Source organism: Aquarana catesbeiana, linkage group LG02, assembly GCF_042186555.1.
Source record: "Aquarana catesbeiana isolate 2022-GZ linkage group LG02, ASM4218655v1, whole genome shotgun sequence".
In the NCBI taxonomy this organism is placed as follows: Eukaryota; Metazoa; Chordata; class Amphibia; order Anura; family Ranidae; genus Aquarana; species Aquarana catesbeiana.
This window is the reverse complement of record NC_133325.1, coordinates 168,597,243-168,619,272: the sequence shown is the minus strand read 5'-3', so window position 1 is coordinate 168,619,272 and position 22,030 is coordinate 168,597,243. Positions and strand designations below refer to the sequence as shown.

Here is a 22,030-nt window from a genome sequence, read left to right as displayed (position 1 = left end):
TTTATTGTCTATTTTTCCATTGTCCCTCAATGAGAAAGTGTCTAGCCAGTTATTTGTGTTTTGACACACAGAGATAGCAGCAAGAGCTGGTTGCAGGGCTGGGTTTTCCAGGTTAAAGAAAACTTTCAAGAGCATCTCAAAGTTTCTGTAAGCAGAATCTTTAAAAGATAAAACATCTCCAATAGGTACAGTGAGATGTTTGTTTAGGACAGAGATGGCAGGGTCAACCACAGGAATAGCCCACTTGTTTATAAACGCTTTCCACTAGATAGAGTACAGCAAAGATTTTTGGGGGAGTAAAAATCCTTTCAGGAGTGACCTAATCGTCATTGACTGGACATTCAATCTGTTCATGAACAGGGAATATTTAGCAAGTCCAATAAGAGTATGAGGTTACCCAGGTGTTGACCATCCTGCAGCAAATCCTTGTGGCAAATGGGTGGAAAGAAGTAGCAGGGACTGGGTTCCAAAGTAATGGCCCACAGCCCTGGACCAATATAGTATCTTGCGGTTAACAACACATTGCACCAAGTGCCAAGGTGAGTGCCCCATGCAGGAGTCCATGCCCTGAAGCAGTATTACAAGCTATCCTCTTAGCATGAGGTCTAGGAACATCTCCCAGGGTTTTGCAGATGTTGCACTGATCCAAATAAACTGCTTCTGTGTAAGTATTAGACAGCAGTAAGGTTGATTAAAAAAATCTTAAAAAAATATTAAAAGGAAAATAATAAACTAGTGAAGTCGATTACTACAGGAAGGAGACGAGGTCCATCACCTACACACACTAGTGAAAAACTGAGGACTCACAGAGTGCGGTAGGTTTATAGAGGAAGCACCCCAAAGGGACGTGTTTTCCAAAGCTTGCCAGTGTCCATTCACCAGAAGATAGTAGCCTATAAGTCATGGTGTATGAATAATATGTGCTGGAAGGTTAATGCGTCACACTGGAAAGCGGTTACTTTTATGGAACTAATGCAATATCCCCAATTTGGAAAAATACAAAAAGCTTTATTTCAAAAATAGTAAACGCTATACAAAATGCATTAAGTTAAAAACATCCATCAACACACCCCAGACAACAAACAAGAGAGTTTACCAAGACTCGTGGCCACTCATTAAAATTAGAAGAAAAGAGGTTTAATCTTAAACTACGTAGAGGGTTCTTTACTGTAAGAGCGGCAAGGATGTGGAATTCCCTTCCACAGGCGGTGGTCTCAGCGGGGAGCATTGATAGCTTCAAGAAACTATTAGATAAGCACCTGAATGACCACAACATACAGGGATATACAATGCAATACTGACACATAATCACACACATAGGTTGGACTTGATGGACTTGTGTCTTTTTTCAACCTCACCTACTATGTAACTATGTAACTATGTAACATTGTCTGCCCCATTAAAAACCAGACATCACCTGTGGCCACTGTGACGGTAAAAGAAACCAGATTGTGAGAGCTCCCACTAATCTGATTAACACCTGTAGTTTAAACCTTGTGGGGGAGGCATAATAGCTATTTACGGTAAACCGCTTATATGCAACAAGCTTGTGGGGAGGCATACTAGCCATTTACGGTAAACCACTCCTATGGAGCTATTATGTTGTGACAAGCAATAGAGGCAATTTCAGTGGAGAGGGATAAAGGAGTTTGTATAGAAGACCACTAAGTGGTTTTACAGGTGGTAATCAGATTACATTTTGTATGGCCTTTACTATTTTTGAAATAAAGCATATTATATATTCCAAATTGAGCATATTGCATTAGTTCCATAAAACTAATCACTTTCTAGTGTGACTCTCTTGTTCACACATTACCTTTCCAGCACTTATCTTTTTGGGTTACATGGGACTGCACCACATGGTGTGAGTAGATGCCAATAATTTATTACCTATGATTGTTTAATTATTATTTTATAAATAGTATGCCTGTACCCTGTACTGTACGATTAGGAAATATGATTTCCATGTATTAGAATAACTTGAAAAGAGCAGCATGGCAGCAGTGCGGTTATAGTATTTTCAGCATGAATAGGGGCGGCCTTGCGAAAGTGCCTTTAGGATTAAAAACAAATCTATTACCTATAACAAGGCAATCACATAAGGAGGATTGACTTTATGCAAGAAAAAGCAACAAGACACCATCAGGTTTCAATACAATTTTCTTTATAATTTACTTCATGTTTATTTTCAGAGAAGACTGTTAGTGTAGAACAATTTCCCTCAAGCCAGCAAAGGTGTTATATTATTCTCAGTGTTCTGTTCAGATAACACTGAATTCTGCACCAGAGGGTTTAACAATGATACATACAGATATAAATAAAAGACCTAAGAAAATTCATCCCCACATTCTCCCTGTCCGTATGTTAAGTACCAACATGCAAACGCAACACCTTGAAAAATCCTTTAGTTCCGGGGCACTGGAACTATGATAAGAGCACCTGATCCAATAGGCACATAAGGGTCCCGTGCATGGGTGGGGACAGAAAAAGGAGCAGGAAGCATAGTCTGGGAAAGAGCAGTGGAAGGGGTAAAACTGAAGGCCAACAAGACTATAGCTATATATATATATTTATATATACACAATGGTAAAACCTTCCTTATAGGCTAGGGGGATTTAGAGCAATTTCATAGTGCAGCGTTTGCAGGAACTCGTTTTTGATGTTGAAAAGAATGGGCCTTTTAAAGATCAAGTGTTGCTCATTTGCTCAGTTTCTTTATTCTGGAATCAATACTAGAGAAGTTGTCCTCCACTGTAGCTAAATTCTCCTTCATGGCCTTTTGGACCTGCACAGAAAAAAGTGATGCATGCATCAGCATTTACAATACTGTAACCCTTTGCCAAAGAACAGTGATTTTACATCATACTATATATGTTTTTATATATATTATATTCTCCCCCCCCCCACCTCCCCAAAATATAAAACATACACACGTTTGCTTCTGGAATTAGGGAAATGAGTTGAGGTTGAACTGAATAAATTAAAATCAACTGTAGTGGGAGAAAACAGAAACCAAAAAAACAAAAACACACACAAGCTAAATGTGTGCTTTAGGGTGTTTAGTCACCACTGATAAAGCAAGTTACCTTCTAGAGCTCCCCAGTAGCTCCCTAAAGCCCAGAAAGCTCTAGTATAACACTTTCCTCCCATGCTTCACTACTGGTCACAACAAATCACCACAAAGTGCTGGAAGGGTAGGCCAAGCACAACTTCTGAAATTTAGGTCACGATCTGAATATTTTTATTATTATACAGGATTTATATAGCACCAACAGTTTGCACAGCGCTTAACAAAATTAAGGCAGACGTTAGTTACATTACAATTTGGTAAAAGAGGAATCAGAGGGCCCTGCTCGTCAGAGCTTACAATCTAAGAGGGAGGGTCAATTGATACAAAAGGTAATAGCTGTGGGGGATGAGCTGATGGAGAAAGTAAAATAGTGTATTAGTTAGAAGCAGGATAGGCTTCTTTAAAGAGAAGGGTTTCCAGAGATCGTTTAAAGATGGATAGATTAAGGGACAGTCGGACAGATTGGGGTAGGGAGTTCCAAAGGATGGGAGAAGTTCTGGAGAAATCCTGGAGGCGAGCATAGGAGGAGGTGGCAAGGGAGCTAGAGAGCAGGAGGTCTTGGGAGGACCAAAGAGAGCAGCTTGGGTGAGACTAGGTTAGTGATGTAGCTGGGGGCAGAGTTGTGGATGGCTTTGTAAATTATTGTTAGTACTTTGAATTTTATTTGTTGGGCGAGTGGAAGCCAGTGGAGTGATCGGCAGAGAGGGGTGGAGGACACTGAATGGTTGGTAAGGTGGATGAGTCTTGCAGCAGCATTCATTATGGACTGAAGGGGGGATAGTGTATGTAAGAGTAATCCAGTGAGGGAAGAGTTGCAGTAGTCGAGGTGAGAGATAACCAGGGAGTGAACTAGAAGCTTGGTGGTGTCATTGGTTATAAAGGGGCGTATTCTAGAGATGTTACAGAGGCTAAGGGCGGCATGATTTGGACAGGGATTGGACGTGGGCCTGAAAGAACAGTTCAGAGTCTAGATTTCGCCTGGCATGCGGGGATGGGTTGATGGTTGTGCCAATGATCTTGACAGAGAAGTCAGGAAAGGGGCACATTGAGGAGGAAATATTGTCTGTCTGCCAATGGTGTAGCGGTCAGGGGCTGATTCTGTGTGTAGTGCAGGGGGCCAAGGTATCCAGGGTGGATGACAGTGAACTGTTGTAGATAGAAGTGGCCAGGTTGGGGCAGGACAAGGATGAGATTTTACAAATGTAAAAAAACTTTCTGCGCTATCCCTGTGTATAAGCCACCTATTACTCAACGCTATATACTAGAGGAAGCAGCTAGCACCACTATGCATCCAGCCATCTGTACAAAATGCAATATATAGTCACAAAAAAGGTGCAGTGCTCTCCTTCAATAAAGTGCATAAATAAATATTTGAAAAAAGTGTAAAAATCATCTATATATAATAAATCTACAGGAGTCCATCTTTTCCTTTAAATAATAAAAAAAATTAGATAGAGATATAGATATATAAACATATAAACTTTAGGTGGGTTACTTCCCTTTCTTATCTTGGTTTAACTGGAGCAATGTCAAGGTGGGCTCCCTGTCTTCCACCAATATCTGATAAAAAACGACAAAGAGACACATTCTCCAAATGCAAATAATTTACTGTAATCTTCAAGTCATGTAAAAAGCAGCAGCTACCGTACAGTTGCGAGAATACCTGCTCTTTCTCAGGCTGTCTAGCTTTGTGTAACATTCTACTGAAAAACTTCCTATTTTTATCATAACACTGGGGGGGGTGTAGCCCCACAGGTGAGTCCCATGCTTCCAATAGAAAGCACATCAGAATTGATTAACCCCATACAGGTTCAAGATAAATTTCTACCCAAAACCACTAAAACGAATTCCAGTGTGATACAGTCTGAATATTCACCATCTAACATCAAACTGCAACAATGTATCCAACAGGGTTATGTATGGGAAAAAGAATGTTAAAAAAACAAAACACTGAAAGGAAAGGGATTCTGATCTGACTCTTGACGTCAAAATGCATCTCAATAGTATACTAAATTATTTTTCATGTGTACTTAATCATTGATTTACATCATACATTAATATACAATAGACAACTATGTCAGGGAATGGTCAAAAATCTGCTTGCGACTTCATCCTAATTTTCATTCATCGTTCTGTGATGCATCCCATGTCACACATGCTCGCTATAAGAGAATGATGCGATTATTTTTTTCAATGCAATTTCACAGCTATAGCGAGCATGTGTTTAGAATCATTAGGAAGCACTGGCCCCTTCTCAAACGTGCCTATCCACAGACTGAGGTTTTTCAACAAACACCAATAAAAAGCCTTTAGAAGGAATAAAACGTTGCGAGATGTACTGGTGAGATCTTAATATAGACCCAGGGAATACACAGCAAAAATGACGTTTCTGGGCAAGAAAAGGAAAGGGTGTACTCCCTGCCTGAATTGCATTTAGTGCAAACTCATGTTGAAAGGTGACCATTATATCCATCCCAGTAATGGGGATAAGGTCATAAATTTTTCTTCACATGTGAATCGTTCTACGTGATTTATATCCTCACTTGCCCATGTAAACTAATATATGTTGGTGTAACCACCCAGAAAATTAAGGACAGAATCGCACAACATCGCAGAACCATAAAACAAACAGCCAGGTCTGCCAGTGTCCAGGCATTTTTTAAAAAACAGATATCAAGACTCAGACCTGAGATTCATGGTGCTTGAAGAAATTCTTCGAGATAAAAGAGGGGGCGATAGGATATTAAAGCTTAGACAGAGAGAGGTTTAGTGGATTAATAAATTACGATCCTTATATCCAGAGGGAATTAATAGGGATTATGATTTATACCCATTTCTATAAATGATTAGTTAGCGATAGAGATAGAATTGAACCTTTGATGAATGGGAGACATGGGATGCATCATAGAATGATGAATGAAAATTAGGATGAAGTCACAAGCAGATTTTTGACCATTCCCTGACATAGTTGTCTATTGTATATTAATGTATGATGTAAATCAATGATTAAGTGCACATGAAAAATAATTTAGTATACTATTGATATGCATTTTGATGTCAAGAGTCAGATCACAATCCCTTTCCTTTCAGTGTTTTTCTTTTTCCCCCATACGCAACCCTATTGGACATATTATTGCAGTTTGATGTTAGATGGTGAATATTCAGACTGTATCACACTGGAATTAGTTTTAGTGGTTTTGGGAAATTTATCTTGAACCTGTATGGGGTTAATTAATTCTGATGCGCTTTCTATTGGAAGCATGGGACACACCTGTGGGGCTACACCCCCCCCAGTGTTAGGATAAAAATAGGACGTTTTTTCAGTAGAATGTTACACAAAGCTAGACAGCCTGAGGAAGAGCAGGTATTCTCGCAACTGTACGGTAGCTGCTGCTTATTACATGACTTGAAGATTACAGTAAATTATTTGCATTTGGAGAACGTGTCCCTCTATCGTATATATATATATATATATATATATATATATATATATATATATATATATATATATATATATATATATATATATATATATATATATATATATATATATATATATATATATAGAGATAATGTCCATAAATAAATAATGCAATGCCCTTCACCCCACCTATGGGTGTCTTCTCACCTGCTTGAATGGACCTCACTAATTAAATGGAGGTCTATATGTGCTTTGCAGTGTTATAAGTGGCACCGCCCCCACTGGCTGTATACGCAAAATCCGTGACTCTCAGCTTGGTGTCAATCATATAGGAGGCAAGAGGAAAGAACCATAGTGCAAATCGCTAATAAAAAGTATTTGTTTACATGTAAAAAAATCCACTCACATTTCAGAGGTAAAAAAACGAGCATTTCACAATACAATCCTCTGCATACACAGCTCCACCTAGAGTCCCAGCGTGATTACGTCACCGTCCACCCCACACGTAGCACCCAATGGGCTTTCTCAAAGGTTCAGGCTTTTCACTATGGTTCTTTTCTCTTGCCTCCTATATGACTGACACCACGCTGAGAGCCAAGGATTTGGAGTATACAGCCCGTGGGGGGTGATGCCACTTATAACACTGCAAAGCGCATATAGACCTCCATTAAATTAGCAAGGTCCATTCTAGCAGGCAAGAAGACACCCATAGGTTGGGTGAAGGGCACTGTGGTGATCAGAGGCAATTACTGAAGATTTTCTGGTGTATGGGACCGCACTTTTGTTATGGACATTGTATTATTTATTGATGGAAAAACAAAAAATATAATATATATATATATATATATATATATATATATATATATATATATATATATATATATATATATATATATATATATATATATATATATATATATATATATATACATACATACACACACACACACACACACACACACACACACACACATACATATATATACACACACATGGACTCACATAAAATTATATATAGATGTTTTTACACGGTTTTCAGATATTTATTTATGCACTATAATTTGAATGCACTTTATCGAAGGAGAGTGCGCTGCACTTTTTGTGACTAAGGATGAGATTTTGTCATAGAGACAACCCCTTGGTCTAGGCACTGCCAGCTAAGAGTAACCAGACTAGAGCAGCTAGCAGAGAGTTGGGATGTAAATAACTGTCCAAAACCCAACTGCTAACACTTACCACAGCCAGACCATTTTTGTTGTCCTTCAGGGAATTGGCAATCATCTGCTGTGTAGTATCCAGATGGGTAAGCAGCTGGCCAAACTGCATGGCTGAAAATCAAAGGAATGTTTGTGTTAGTTCTCCTGGATTTAGATAAAAAATAAATAAATAAAAACAAACACATACATATAAGTGATAATCCATACATGAGACAATCTGGAAAAAATCGCCCATAATGGCCAAGGAAGCACTACTACTATCTTTATCATGCATGCTGATATGTAGAGCTTCATAATTGTAATGGAAATTTGTAAGTTCTGTATATAATTGTATTGTATTTTGTATGTATTGCACACGGCCCTCACTGTGCACACGGCACTAATAATGTTTTCAGTAAATGTTTACATTCTTTCGAGTCCTGATTAGAATTAGCCTGCCTATGTAACGCCCCTTGTTACGATAAACCTACAATTGTAATATTAATGTGATACCTACGTAATCATGTGCATAAAAACCTTCAACTGCGTCATAATAAAGCAGAACAGTAATTTGGAAAGATGCTGAGCGTATCTTTTGTGTCTGTTCCCTACTGCAGTAGTTATTATTAATTTGGAACCACTAATCAATATGAGGATAGGAGTTGCCTATCATCAATTCAACCGAGTCAGCATGGCGAGCTTTGCCTTAGGAGGGGATTCCAGGTGACCCTGAGTATCCGAAACGAGGAGCTTGAGACGATCCGGGAATTTCTGATAATCAGCCGGCTGAGGTAAGCCTTTTGCTTACATTTGAGTTATCAGACTTCCTTGATCGGTAAGGCATTTTCGGGACAAAGGGTACCTATTTTACTCCCCTTAATCGAACTGTATTGATTGGTGGTTATATGTTATGTTGTCCCTGTCTATTGTCCATCGGAGTGTTATAGATAAGAAAGGGAAGAATAGTGCTGTTCACAGGTATATGTAGTACATATGCTAGATAAAGTAGTTTAGAGGCAAGAGGGTATAGGCACACGTAGAGAAGAGAGAAGACTGGCCAGTCATTATGGGCATTGAATTAAGTAAGGGAATGAAGGGTAAGAGACCCTCAAAAATGCCCAGCGCAAGAGGAGCGCTATATATGAACCAAAGGTGCGGTTCCGCCTATACTGAGCCCCTAGATTAATGGTTAGAGTGGACAGGGATCCACATTGGGTAACTGGGTTACCAAGGTCCACAGGGACTAAGAATCGTGCAGAGTAAATAGCTAAAGAAACAGTTATCTATGTGAGCAGGATGGATCAAGGGTGACATTAACGCTAGACAGAAAGGGACATTTTCATGTTAAGTTGTGGGATGAATTTGGAGTCAGGCACTATAACTATTAGAGTCAGAAACAGAGAAATGAGAATTAAAACAGAATACTTTATACGTTGTCAGAGAGAGAAGATGGGATGAGTACTCTGGCTGCCCATCTGATCATAGAAGCTAGATATAAAAGATATCTGAACAAAAATAAAGAAAGTAGAATTTAGACAGGGAAATATTAATGAGAGTTAAAAGAAAGTGAGAGAATGATATGCATGTGTTGTGTACAAATGGGAAAAATGTAAGCGATTTTAGAGAGATATTGGTGTATGTGTGTGCGAATGCTGGGACCTTTAGTTCTATTGCTTGTGTGTGTCATGTACGCAGATGTGACCCCCTCCTTTGCGCTCTCCTGAAAGAATGTCCCTGAGAGGTTAGTGATAAGCTGGAAGGACATCATGCCAATTCCAGTTTTTTAGACAAAACATTTATAACAAAATGTGCCGGGTTAACGAATCTAATGGTAAACAATGTGATCACAATTATTTTGAATCTGTTTTCCAGACATGGTAAAATGAAGGTTACATTTAACCGTGTATTACACAAATTGAATATCCTTTGATAGTGGAAACAGTGCATTTAAAAAAAGGGAAATTAAGTAAAATTAAGTAGTAATGAGTATTCATTTCTAATATGAGTCTAACAATTTTATTAATAATATAGATATATTGAAACTGGTTTAGACAACCTTTGGTTGGAAATGAAGTCCAGGTTAATGGGGAAATTTGTAATGAATGAGATTAGTTTAGATTAAGATAACAATTTTGTAATTTTACATTTATACAATAAGCCCTTATTGAGAGAAAAAAAAGATTAAGATGAGGTTGTTATTTTGAATAAAGCTGCCATAATATTTAACAAAGCCAAGATGGATGGAATACATAAGAAGTTCTTCTATAAAAATGGAATTTTAAGGTTTTTGATAATAACTTGATGTGCGGTCCATGATGTAAGAGTAATATTAAATAAAATTTAAATATAACAGACCCATCACATCAAGTCCACACACCCTGTTAGGATAGATGCCGCCTGCAGCCAGTTGTTTTATAGTTTTTGATGCTTTCTGGTCCATCATACAGATTCTTGGTCCTTTTGTTTTTATTTATTTTTATTTTTGAAATCCAAAGCAGAATGTGTGGATTGTGAAATGATGTGCCAATTTTTCTTGTAAGTGCAGTGGTATAAGCAGAAGAATAGTTTGGATTTATGGGCATCTCTCCATGACCGCAGGGTATTGTTATCATTTATTATAATATTGCCAGGAAGAAGTTGTCTTTTGAAACATGAAACTGGAGTTCTTACACAAACAGTGTGATAGAACACAAGCCATTGTAATATATTTATGCAAGCTGGACCCAGTAATGAAGGGTTCACCCCGATATATCAGAGCTGCAGTTTTTATGCAAAGGTGCTATTAGACAAAGTTAGATATTGTTTTGGTCAAACATTTAATTTTTAATGGTCCGACATTCTGTGCAGCAAATATACAGATAACTAAATGTTTGTCTAATGAAAGGTTTAAAATATGAGTTTGTTTATGTACAAATCTAACAATGAAAAATGCGTACATTTATTCAAGAGAAAGGAAGACACGTGTGTTAAATTGATGTGGGAATCAGCTGCTGTGAGCCCAGTGCAGGACACACTCCCTGAAGACCCAGATATTACATTTTTTGTAGATTTGAGTATGCAGTTTATCACCCAGAAGGATACCCTGTATTCAAAGTCATTGGATCCTTTTTCCCCAGCTCAAGAAGCAGAGCTCCATGTTTTAGCAAAGCCTGTGAGCTATAAAAAGAGTGTATATTTATATAGATAGTCGAGATATAGAGAGCTTTTGGTTCCATTTAAAGGGCCAGAAGTTTGTTTTTACTTCGGCAGGTAAACCAACCAAGCATGCCAAGTTAATTTGATCGGCTGTTTTCAGCCTTCCAGGTTCTTGCTGAGGTAGCCATATTAACTTTCACACATGGAAGCAGACCAGGTGACTAAGGATGCTGCATTTACAGCCCCGGACACTTGATGGGTCTGTGCAACTCACAGATTCCACCCTAGTTCTGGCCCAGTATAGCTGGGATTAATAATTCAACTTTAAGGACCCCAGAACGAGAAGAACAAGTGGTCCACAGGGGGCAACTTCTTATGAAACAGGACTTTGGAAAAGGTGATCATTTATGTCTGCCAGCCATTCTTTTCCCTTCAGCTTGACACATGGACCGTGTCATGAGTCACAAGCAGTTATGGCTGCCTTAGTAAATGAGCGTGGGATAGAGCCAGGGTTCACCACAGTTGTTTTTATAACACACCACTTCTTGTTTTACCTGTTACCAAAGATGTTACCAAAAGCTGAACATCCCTCCCAGAGATTACATAAAAGATATATCCAGATGCCCAAGTTAGGATCTTACGAGTATGCATTTTGTCTGTATGGATGTCCAGTGGCAAATGCTACTGCAAAGGCCACAGTAAAAAGCGTTATCAGAAGTAGTTTGTAAGTACAGAGTGCAGAAAGTACAGAGAGTAACAGAGGAAATCATTTTTTATAGGAGAGTCCTTAATAGAAGTTTTGAGGTTTTATTTTTACACCCCTTACTGTCTACAATGTAGCGGACAAAGTAGAATAAGAAACTAGAAAACTTTTGCCTGAATGTTTTCTTATATTTTATGAAGCCCCTAAGGGGGATGTTGGACTCTCTCCCTATAGGATTTTGTTTGGGAGTGTGTTACTCACTTGCTTATATTTTGTCTCAGCAGCTGAAGTCCTCCATTCGGATCTCACGGAGAATGTTGCTGATCTTTTAAGGTTTTTTGACAAACTCATTTATGTGTTTTCTCCCCAATTCCAGATCCTAAAAGTTTGGAAGGATCTAAAACTAAAGCCAGGTGACTTTTGGATTGTTAAGAGACATTTATATATAAGGAAATGTTTGGAGACTCAATACAGCATCTATTTCATGTACAGTTTTTGCAAAACTTGAAGGAAAAGTCACCTGGATCCACACCAGACACTGCAAAAATGACTAAATTAAAGAAATCTCTGAGTTTGATTTGTTTCCCTCTTGTGATCACAGTCTAGGGTACTTTTTGATTAAATTACTTTAATTGTAAGGGATATATATATATTTGAAAAGTAGTTTAGCCATGTTGAAGTCATATCTTGTCTTTTGTATGTTTTCCATTTTATGTAGAATTGTCTGTGTTTACATATGCTGATAAGTCAGCATGCCAACAATTAAGCTAGAAGGCCATTCTGGCCACAGGAGTGTACAGCCAGTAATCTGTAAATATGTCTTATCAATCATTTGTTTTTCACAATGAAAAGTCATTTGGTAATGAAAAAGTTGCTCAGCTATTATTTTCTCCACAATGGAGTTTTTTTGCCTCTTTGGCCAGGACTACCTCCACCTAAGCGTGTGGAGGTTCCAGGTTAAAGATGATAGCAGGTATGGTTAGTGATCAAAATATTGATCAAAAGAGGGGAGACTGTAATGGAAATTTGTAAGTTCTGTATATAATTGTATTGTATTTTGTATGTATTGCACACGGCACTAATAATGTTTTCAGTAAATGTTTACATTCTTTTGAGTCCTGATTAGAATAAGCCTGCCTATGTAACGCCCCTTGTTACGATAAACCTACAATTGTAATATTAATGTGATACCTACGTAATCATGTGCATAAAAACCTTCAATTGCGTCATAATAAAGCAGAACAGTAATTTGGAAAGATGCTGAGCGTATCTTTTGTGTCTGTTCCCTACTGCAGTAGTTATTATTAATTTGGAACCACTAATCAATATGAGGATAGGAGTTGCCTATCATCAATTCAACCGAGTCAATAATAAACCTGAAACTCAGATGCTGGGTTTTGATAGAAAATTGGATCAGACAATGCTTACAATGGAAGATGACAGACACACACACAAAATTTCTCTACATGTTAGTATGTATTCCAGTACAGTCAAAGTTATCATACCCTACACTTTTGCACAGTCACCATATACACGGTTAGGCAACATTCAACTTATAGTACAAGTTTAGGGAAAGAGCACTACTAGGGTGTTGAGGTTTACATGATATGTTGACTATCCTCCACAATATGGGGAATGAGGATGGGGTTCCATTAGGTCTGGCCAACACATCCATCCTGGACTGCTGGAGAATGGCAAAACTGACTTTAGTTTTCCTGAATGTAATCATGGCAGCCCCCTTATATTACAATTGCATCTGTTATAAGTACTAAAGCTCAAACAGGATATTTGGCAGCTTTAACCACTTGCGGACTGCCTGCCGTACATTTACTGTGGCAGAGCGGCAGCTCTGCGCCAGACCAAGTACATAAACCAACACGTCTGGGGTGCCTGCGACCCGCTCCCACTGTGATTCTACACAGTGGGAGCTCAGCAGCGGGTTCCGTGGACTCTATGTGCGCCGGCACCTGCTGATTACACAGGGCACAGGCAAAACTGCAATCTGCCTACGTAAACAAGGCAGATTGTCGTTCTGTCAGAATGGAAGGCACAGATCCTGTCTTTCTGCTAAGCAGAAACACAGAAGCAGCAAGTGGTTAAAGGTCACAAACGTCAACAGTCCAACCAAACTGCTTAGCAACTGATGGACAGATTTTAATGGGATCAAGTGTTGTAATGAACTAACAGTTTACTTTAAAGTTAAAAAAATACTGTCAGCATTAAAAAAAAAAAACTTTAGTGCTCCCAGCACTGCAAGGGTTAAGTGCTCATTGTGTCTCAGCGGAAAGGAATAAGCAACAATATTTACCTTACTCTTCGCTTCTGCAGGCTTTCTTCCTGCTGTACGACAAGTCCCAAGAAGCCTCTCCAGCATCATCACGCACAATGCAAACCTAGCAATCCCAGGCTAGCCCACATACCAGGCAGCAGAGAAGGGTACTGGCATGCCAGAGGTATGAGGGTTAAGTATTGCTGTTTATTCTTTTTTACTCAAATGAAGGAGCATTTAACTTATGCTGTGCAAAGAGGGGGTTTAGCTTTAAATATAATAATAATATAACAAATTATATTCCCGCTGCACCAAAGCAAAAGGTGTGCAAAGTATTGCAGTTCATTTCTTTAGAAAGCAGGACCATTGCTTTCTGCGTGGAAGCAGACGTCTGAGACACCCCCTGCTAAATCAGAACTAAAAGCTCCCCAATCAGCATGGAGCATGAGCACTGCTAACTTACCAACAGCAAAACAGTTTGTTTGAACCAATACCTCTCAGGACAGTCTGATTTTTACCTTGTTCATGAAGCTGCTTTAACGCCACCAGCCTTTGCACCACCTGGGGCAATGTGCCAGACATGGAATCCCATTTTTGAACAATGTCAAATAGCTGGTGCACCTGAGGAAACAGACAAGGCAGTGTACAGACATAAAATACTCAAAATGTGACTCTCAACATCTCTATTAAAATAATTTGTTTTAAAGAAGAACGCCATGAAAAAATGATATTCTCCCATGCAGTGGGGCGCTGCATGGGTTAACTGCTTGTTTTGTATACAGGCGCAAGGGAAAGCTGTAATTACCCGGGACCCCCCTGGAAAAACTCACTCCTCCACATCCAGCGGTGGCCTGTTTTTGCCGTCCTCACATTCAAAGCCGGTCTGTGGGCATGATGACATCAGGAACAGTCCATTCACAAGACTGCTAAGCTTGCGGGGGCAGGAGCGGTGGGGACTGGTCTTCCGGTCAGCGGATTAGGTAAGTATATCTCCCCTCCGTAATACCGTAAAATGAAAACGTGCAGTTAACCCATGCAGTGTGGGCACAGCCCCATTGCATGGGAAAATAAAAAAAATTCCTTTTTACCACTTTTGGGTATTCTTTAGCAGCTATGTAACATTAAAACATATCTTTTATCACATTTTATAAAGGAGCCCAGCCTGTAAATTGTGTAAATCCTGTAGTGTATATAAATATGTACACAGCTGAGCGGTGTACACAGTGCAGCTCACATACACAAGATGACGGTACTATTGAGGTTTTGACTGTATGAAATACCTTGGAGCGTGTGCAAACATCTCTGCATTGGCTGCATCAGCTAAAAGAGTTTTTACATGGGTGAACATAAATAGCAAGAGAAGGAATCATGTGGGAGTGAGGAATAACACAAGTACAACCCCATTTTCATCATATCCTAGGCAAAATGTGATGAAGGAGACCAACTGCAAGGATTATTTTTGAAAAATTATTTTTGAAAAATCAGCACAAGGGACATAACTTACAGTCAGTAGGATGTGTCCCTTGTGCTGATGCCTGTTCTGTTAGGCGAAATCCTCCTCCATCTATGCACCCCACTGGCCATAATCTTCCGCTGCGCAAGGGTAGATAGAACTGAGGAGCTATTGCGGGCACTAAATAATGCTTAAAGCGGAACTTCAGTCATTTTTTCAACTTTCCATCTATAAAATCTTCTGCCCTTGTTTTAACTTTGGATAGTAAAACTTTTTTTTCTGCCAGTAAATACCTTATACAGCCCACTATTCATGTTACTTGTCTGGTAAAAAGCCTAGGCTTATGACATCATGCACAACTCTCTCTTTCACTCTTGTGAGAGTTTGCCAGGAAGGGAGGGGGGGGGATGATTCATAAGAGGGACAATGAGAGCTGCAGGCGAAATAATAAAAGCCAAAAAAATCACAAAGAGTACCGCGCTGTAAAAAAAAAACGTGAAAAAGCTGCCAACACTACAATGTAAATAAAATGGTCAAAAAAAGGAGGGGAGTGCAGCGCTATAAACAAATAAATACCAAGAATGTAATTGTCGACAATGATGTCACAATAAAAGAAGTGAAATAATATGTGAACAGTGACATATACAGCAAATAAAGAGACATATGACCAGTATAAAGATCAATAAAAATAAATGTCCATATGTAATGAAAAGGGATCACATATAATGGTGAATCCCTGTGGTGAGTGATCAAAAACAAGCATGTGACGATCATTAAAATCTTGAGCAGACATCAAAGTGAATGGTGAATACCCATGAAAAGACCACCACCGAAAGTACTAGCCTCTTACCAGAAAGATTGGTCTTGTACAGGTGTACACCTGACAAGCCAATAAAGCTTGGAAGGTAACCAATGAGGCACCAATTCAATGTATGGAATACAGCGTCTAGATGAACGTTCCATTGAATTCAGCAGAGTAGACACAGCTTACATGCAGATGCAAATCAGCCAAACCATAGATAAAGGAAAGAGATAGGGCACATAGCGTAATACTGTATAGGATATTTATTCCAGATAAAACCCATAGGTATTACACTTACATTTGCCAATAGGAATACAAGCGCTTGAAAAAGAGACAATAACTGTGGACCAGCAAGAAATACCAATTTCCCAAATCCCAATTTGGATTTCTTGCTGGTCCACAGCTATTGTCTCTTTTTCAAGCGCTTGTATTCCTATTGGTAAGTGTAATACCTATGATTTTATCTGGAATAAATATCCTATACAGTATTACGCTATGTGCCCTATCTCTTTCCTTTATCTATGGTTTGGCTGATTTGCATCTGCATGTAAGCTGTGTCTACTCTGCTGAAATCAACGGAACGTCCATCCAGACACTGTATTCCATACATTGAATAGGTGCCTCATTGGTTACCTTCCAAGCTTTATTGGCTTGTCAGGTGTACACCTGTACATGTCCAATCTTTCTGGTAAGAGGCTAGTACTTTCGGTGGTGGTCTTTTCATGGTTATTCACTATTCACTTTGATGTCTGCTTAAGATTTTAATGATCATCACATGCTTGTTTTGGATCACTCACCACAGGGATTCACCATTATATGTGGTCCCTTTTCATCACATATGGACATTTATTTTTATTGATCTTTATACTGGTCATATGTCTCTTTATTTACTGTATATTTATGTCACTGTTCACATATTATTTCACGTCTTTTATTGTGACATCATTGTCGACAATTACATTCTTGGTATTTATTTGTTTAAATTGCTGCTCTCCCCCTCCTTTTTTCAAATGAGAGCTGCAGAGCTGGAGGTGTGCTTCTGTGTGTCTGTATAAATCCAGGAAGTGATTAGGCAGCAGACTTAGTGGAGGGAGATTTCTGCAGCATATTTAGCAAGTACAGAATCACAGTATATATAAAATAATATGCAAAGTAGTTGGAGCGAAGTTTCAGAATGGTAAAGATGTTTTTAGTACAAATTATGTGAGCAGACTGTAGTTCCTCTTCAACTATGCCCTTTGCAACCAGCTGTGCACCGAGGATCGACTACAGGTTCTCTGCTATATTCTGTGAGTCTATGGCTTTTCCACTTTTCCTGCTGTTTCTTGAACATCACCCCACCAGTCATCAGATGGCAGCTATGCCATAGGAAAGCAAAGCCTTATTCTCTACCAAGATGGCTACTTCCACAAAGCGTATGAAACAAACAGTAAGACAGTGGAAAAGATTAGCTGCAGGGAGTTTACAGGCTTTGTTTTGATTGGCTTTTATGGGCACAGCTTTCAACGCACAGGTCTTCTTTAAAGCACACGTAAATCTAATATAATGCATTTAAATATTTCCACTCCACAATGTATTAAGATGTTCAGAGCAGAGTACTCCTCTCTTACTAAAAAGACAATATGCCACCCCTTTGGTGCTTGGACACATGACCAAAGCTGTGGCTAGGGTTGTGTGGTTTATGCTAAAAAGGAGGGCCAATGTTCACAAAGAGCTGCATAGTGATTTGGATTTATATTTCAAATGTATACCTTGCTTTCTGTGTCTGCATCCTCAACTGCTGCTTTGTGCTTTGCAATTTCGTTCATCTTCCCCAAAACACTCTATGGAATAAAACATACACAGCTACTTGACACACATGTATGAACAAAAAAGATTCTACTTCTGGACACTAGTTCCTTGATCTACAAATCAAAGAGGTAACATTGCTTACCTGTAGCCTGGCTTCCACCTGATCCAACGATGCAACATCTAACATGTTCACTTTAGCTTGTAGTATTTCCACACTATCCTGGGCAGACAAAAAAATCCAAGGCATTCATTTGTGTTTCATTTGTGTTTATAACCTACTTTCACGTTAGCTAGTATTCTACTTTTCAGGTAAATGTTTCATAGCATAGTTTTAAGTACAAGGGTGCTTTTTACAGTTGTTTCACACTTATAAGAGACAAACTACATACCATGAGATTTGATCCTTGCAATCCAACAGTGAGGGGATTCTGCAACAGCAAAAAAGTAATGTCTATCACCTCTAAAAGAACTCAGAGATAAGAATTCACCTACTATATTATGCGCCAAAAAACTTGCCTGTGGGTCCTGGTCACACTGCACAGCGGATTCTAGCTCACCCAGTCTTTTCTCAAGCTCTGCCAACTGTAACACAATAACAAGTAAAAAAAAAACATCACTGTGATATGTCATAAAATGAATTTCAACGTGACAGACAGCGGAGTTAGACTTACCAGTAACTCCTTTTCTAAAAGTCTTCCAGGACAGCCATGAGACCTAGACCTCCTCCTACCAGGACAGGAAACACGTTAACCCCAACCAGATAAAAGGGCGGTCCTCCAGGCTCCATGTCTGTATTCTCGAGAACCGTAGGACATCCTTGTAAAACATATGCATAATACACATAACTTCAAGACAAAACCGGATGGGAATCCAGCTGTCCTGGAAGACTCTCAGAAAAGGAGTTACCGGTAAGTCTAACTCAGCTTTTCTCTAAACGTCTTCCAGGACAGATATGAGACAATGAGCCAGAACTTACCAGTCTAGGGAGGGACAACTGCCTGAAGGACCTTACGACCAAACGCCTGCTCCAAACGCCTGATCCTGAGCAGATAGGAGATCCAAGCGATAATGTTTAATGAAGGACGAAAAACTGGACCATGTGGCAGCCTTGCAAATTTGTTCCGGTGAGGCTCCAGCCCTCTCAGCCCAAGACGCAGACAAGGCTCTCATTGAGTGCGCAGTGACAAAAGGTGGAGGAACTTCCCTAATTTTGTAAGTTTCAGAAATAGCTTGCTTTAGCCATCTAGCCAAGGTGGCCTTAGATGCACTCTTTCCCTTGTGTGCTCCTGAAAAGACAAACAAGGCATCTGGTTTTCTAAAGTTCTTGGTGACCTCAAGGTAGACGAAAATAATTATTCTCACGACTAACTAAAAAAAAAAAAAAAAAAAAAAAAAAAAAAAAATTATTTTGTGGTTGCCCTTTGGCGAACTACAAAAGGTTGGCAGTACAATGTCCTGGGATCTGTGGAATGTACTGGCCACTTTAAGCAGAAATCCTGGATCAGTTTTCAAAACAACCCAATCCTCAAAAATTGTGAGGAAAGGCTCCCTCACTGATAGGGCATGTAACTCACTTACCCTACAAGCTGAGGCAATTGCCACAAGGAAAATTGTTTTTAAAAGATAAGTAACTTAACTGAAATATCCTCTAGGGGCTCAAAAGGAAAAATTCTACCAGTTTGAAGCACCAGGGACAGGTCCCAGGTTGGATAACTTCTAACCACTACTGGCTTGGACCTAGAAATTGATTTGAAGAATCTAGTTATAGTGGGATTTTCCCAGAGAGAAAATTGGCGAAAAACACTGATAGCTGCCGCCTGTACCTTGTACAAACTAACAGACCTTTGTCGACACCCTCTTGAAAAAATTCCAAAAAAGGAAGGAAAATCATGAGTTAATCTTTGGTTTTCAGATAACCACGAGTTAAATTTCTTCCAAACCTTGGAATATATGGCTCTAGTGACTGCTTTTCTGCAATTTAACAGGGTCTTGACTACTTTGTCAGAGAATCCCTGGGCGCTTAGTATCTTTTAAGGAAACCACCTGTGGGTGCGACACTGGACCCTGCGATAATAAGTCTTCTCTCTTTGTAATACTCTGGAATTAGCCAGACTGGCGGGAAGGCGTAACAGAGGCCGGATGGCCACAGATTCGCCAGAGCATCGATCCCCAATGATCGATCCGCTGGGTTCAGAGAAAAGAACTTCTCTGTCTTGCGATGGTTCTGATCTGTGAACAGGTCCGCTTCGGGACATCCCCAGCTGTCGTGAGACTCGCAAAGATTTCGGGATGAAGGGACCAATTGTCTCGACATACCCGGTGTCACGGAACGTCCCACACTCCGCTTGAGTGCTTCCGTCATATACCACTTCCTCCCAGTCTGTATACAGATATCCCAACCTCTCTGAGCACAACCAAGGCGACACTTGCTTGCTGCTACCAAGAACTCACTTTATTCAGAACCAGAATACAGTCTTATATACACAGGAGAAGATTACTCTAACAATACAAACGTAACCTAATTAACATGAGCTAATTATCTAATCCTTTATACAGCCTAGGTGACTGAGACATGACCTTTCGCCCAGACTTGTGGTCACCGAGCTTCACACAGTTATATCAACACAATAGCAGTCGTCCCGTCTCCTACATTGTATAGAGGACAATGTCATTAGCTCATTCAATTAACATAAACACAGGTTGATGACACCAGCATCTCCTCACAGGATGTGTCCCAACAGAATGAATCCATTGAAAATCCAGGGCCCATAATCAAAAGGCAACAGGCTTGCATACAGTCCTCTCCAACAGCCTCTGTTCTGGCTAGGTCTGTGACATTTCTCCCCTTTCGGCAGGAGACTAACACAGGAGGAGACCCCAGACGGGTTGACTCCGAAGTTAGTCCATAGTTCCAGTCCTCTACTGCCTGTACCCACACAGTATCCCAAACAAATTATTCCAAACAGAGTATTACTCACCCAGCCAACCTCTGCCTCTCTCAGAGAACATATCTGCCGCTGGGGAGAGGCCTGGACTGGCTCTTCTCCCTGGAATCTTTTCTGCCGCTGGAGAGAAGACAGGGTGTCTGGGCTCACTCTGTCATGCTGTTGGGGATCGGGGCCCACTGCCCAGCATCCCTGGGGTATACAGGTGGAGACTGAAGTCCCATCCACCTTCACAGGAAATCCATCCTCTGTTAGTTGAGGGCAGAGTCCAGCAGTCCTCAGCCCTGCTGCCAGCCCTTCTGCTGGAAACCCCACACCATCTGTTCCGGCTAACTGTTGGAGAGGGAGGCCGACTGCCCCGCCTCCCTGGAAGTCTGTAGTTGTTGCCGGTGCTGGGCAGAGGTTGGTAGCACTCTGCCCTGTTGCCAGCACTTCTGCTGGGGACTCCGCATCCTCTGCTCCGGCTAACTGTTGGGGCAGGAGGCTGGCTTCCTCCACTCCCAAACTGTGTAGCTGCCATTGGGGAGGTGAGCCGGCTGCTTCCTTTTCCATTCCCTCATCTGGCTGCTGGGACGACATGTCGATGGTACTGTCTCCCAGGTACACGGATCTTTGCTGGGGAGGAAAGCCCACTTCCTCCACCCTGGCCAACTGTTGGGGAGGGACAACACACACCTCCTCTCCCTTCTCCCCCTGTATCTGCTGCTGGGAAGTGATTGCCATCTTCTCAGCCTGAGCCTCCACAATTGCTGCAGGTGTGGGGCAGAGGTCTTGGACCCTCTGTCCGGTTGCCAGCACTTCTGCTGGGGGTTTGCCAGGTGGTTCCTCCTCTACAGAAACATCTATTAAATCCCCAGTCTCTGGAATTGGTAAAAGTGTGGGACAGAGGTCTTGGACCCTCTGTTCAGTTACCAGATCTTCAGCTGGAGAAGTTTGTTTTAACTCCATAGATGCTGCTGGCAGAAAATCACATGTCCCTGTCAGTGTTGTGGGAGAAAGGCCGACTACCTCTTCTCTCAGGAAGGCTGAAGCCACTGTTGGTGCTGGGCAGAACACAGTGAACTTTGGCCCTGATAGCAGCTCTTCTGCTGGAGGCTCATCAGGTTGTTCTTCCTCAGCAGAAAAGTCTATCAAATCCCATGTCTCTGCAACTGATGTCTGGGGATAGAGGTTCACCATCTCCTGTCCATGGAACCCAGAAGATGCTATCATTTCTGGGCAGAGGTTAGCAGAGCTCTGCCCTGT

At 40.4% G+C, this 22,030-nt stretch overlaps 1 protein-coding gene across 1 annotated transcript in view; it reads right to left on the bottom strand.

Annotated features, from left to right (window-relative positions):
• Positions 1 to 2,147: 2,147 nt before the first annotated feature.
• The window catches only part of DCTN2 (dynactin subunit 2), a 64,442-nt gene continuing 44,559 nt past the window's right edge, over positions 2,148 to 22,030 (bottom strand). The window contains exons 8-14 of the mRNA XM_073613785.1: positions 18,357 to 18,422; positions 18,230 to 18,268; positions 17,983 to 18,060; positions 17,801 to 17,872; positions 14,313 to 14,415; positions 7,728 to 7,819; positions 2,148 to 2,785 (exon numbers count right to left, since the gene is read on the bottom strand). Of these exons, the coding sequence (XP_073469886.1) occupies positions 2,699 to 2,785; positions 7,728 to 7,819; positions 14,313 to 14,415; positions 17,801 to 17,872; positions 17,983 to 18,060; positions 18,230 to 18,268; positions 18,357 to 18,422 (537 nt within the window). The 3' untranslated portion in view covers positions 2,148 to 2,698. The remainder of the gene's footprint in view (positions 2,786 to 7,727; positions 7,820 to 14,312; positions 14,416 to 17,800; positions 17,873 to 17,982; positions 18,061 to 18,229; positions 18,269 to 18,356; positions 18,423 to 22,030) is intronic.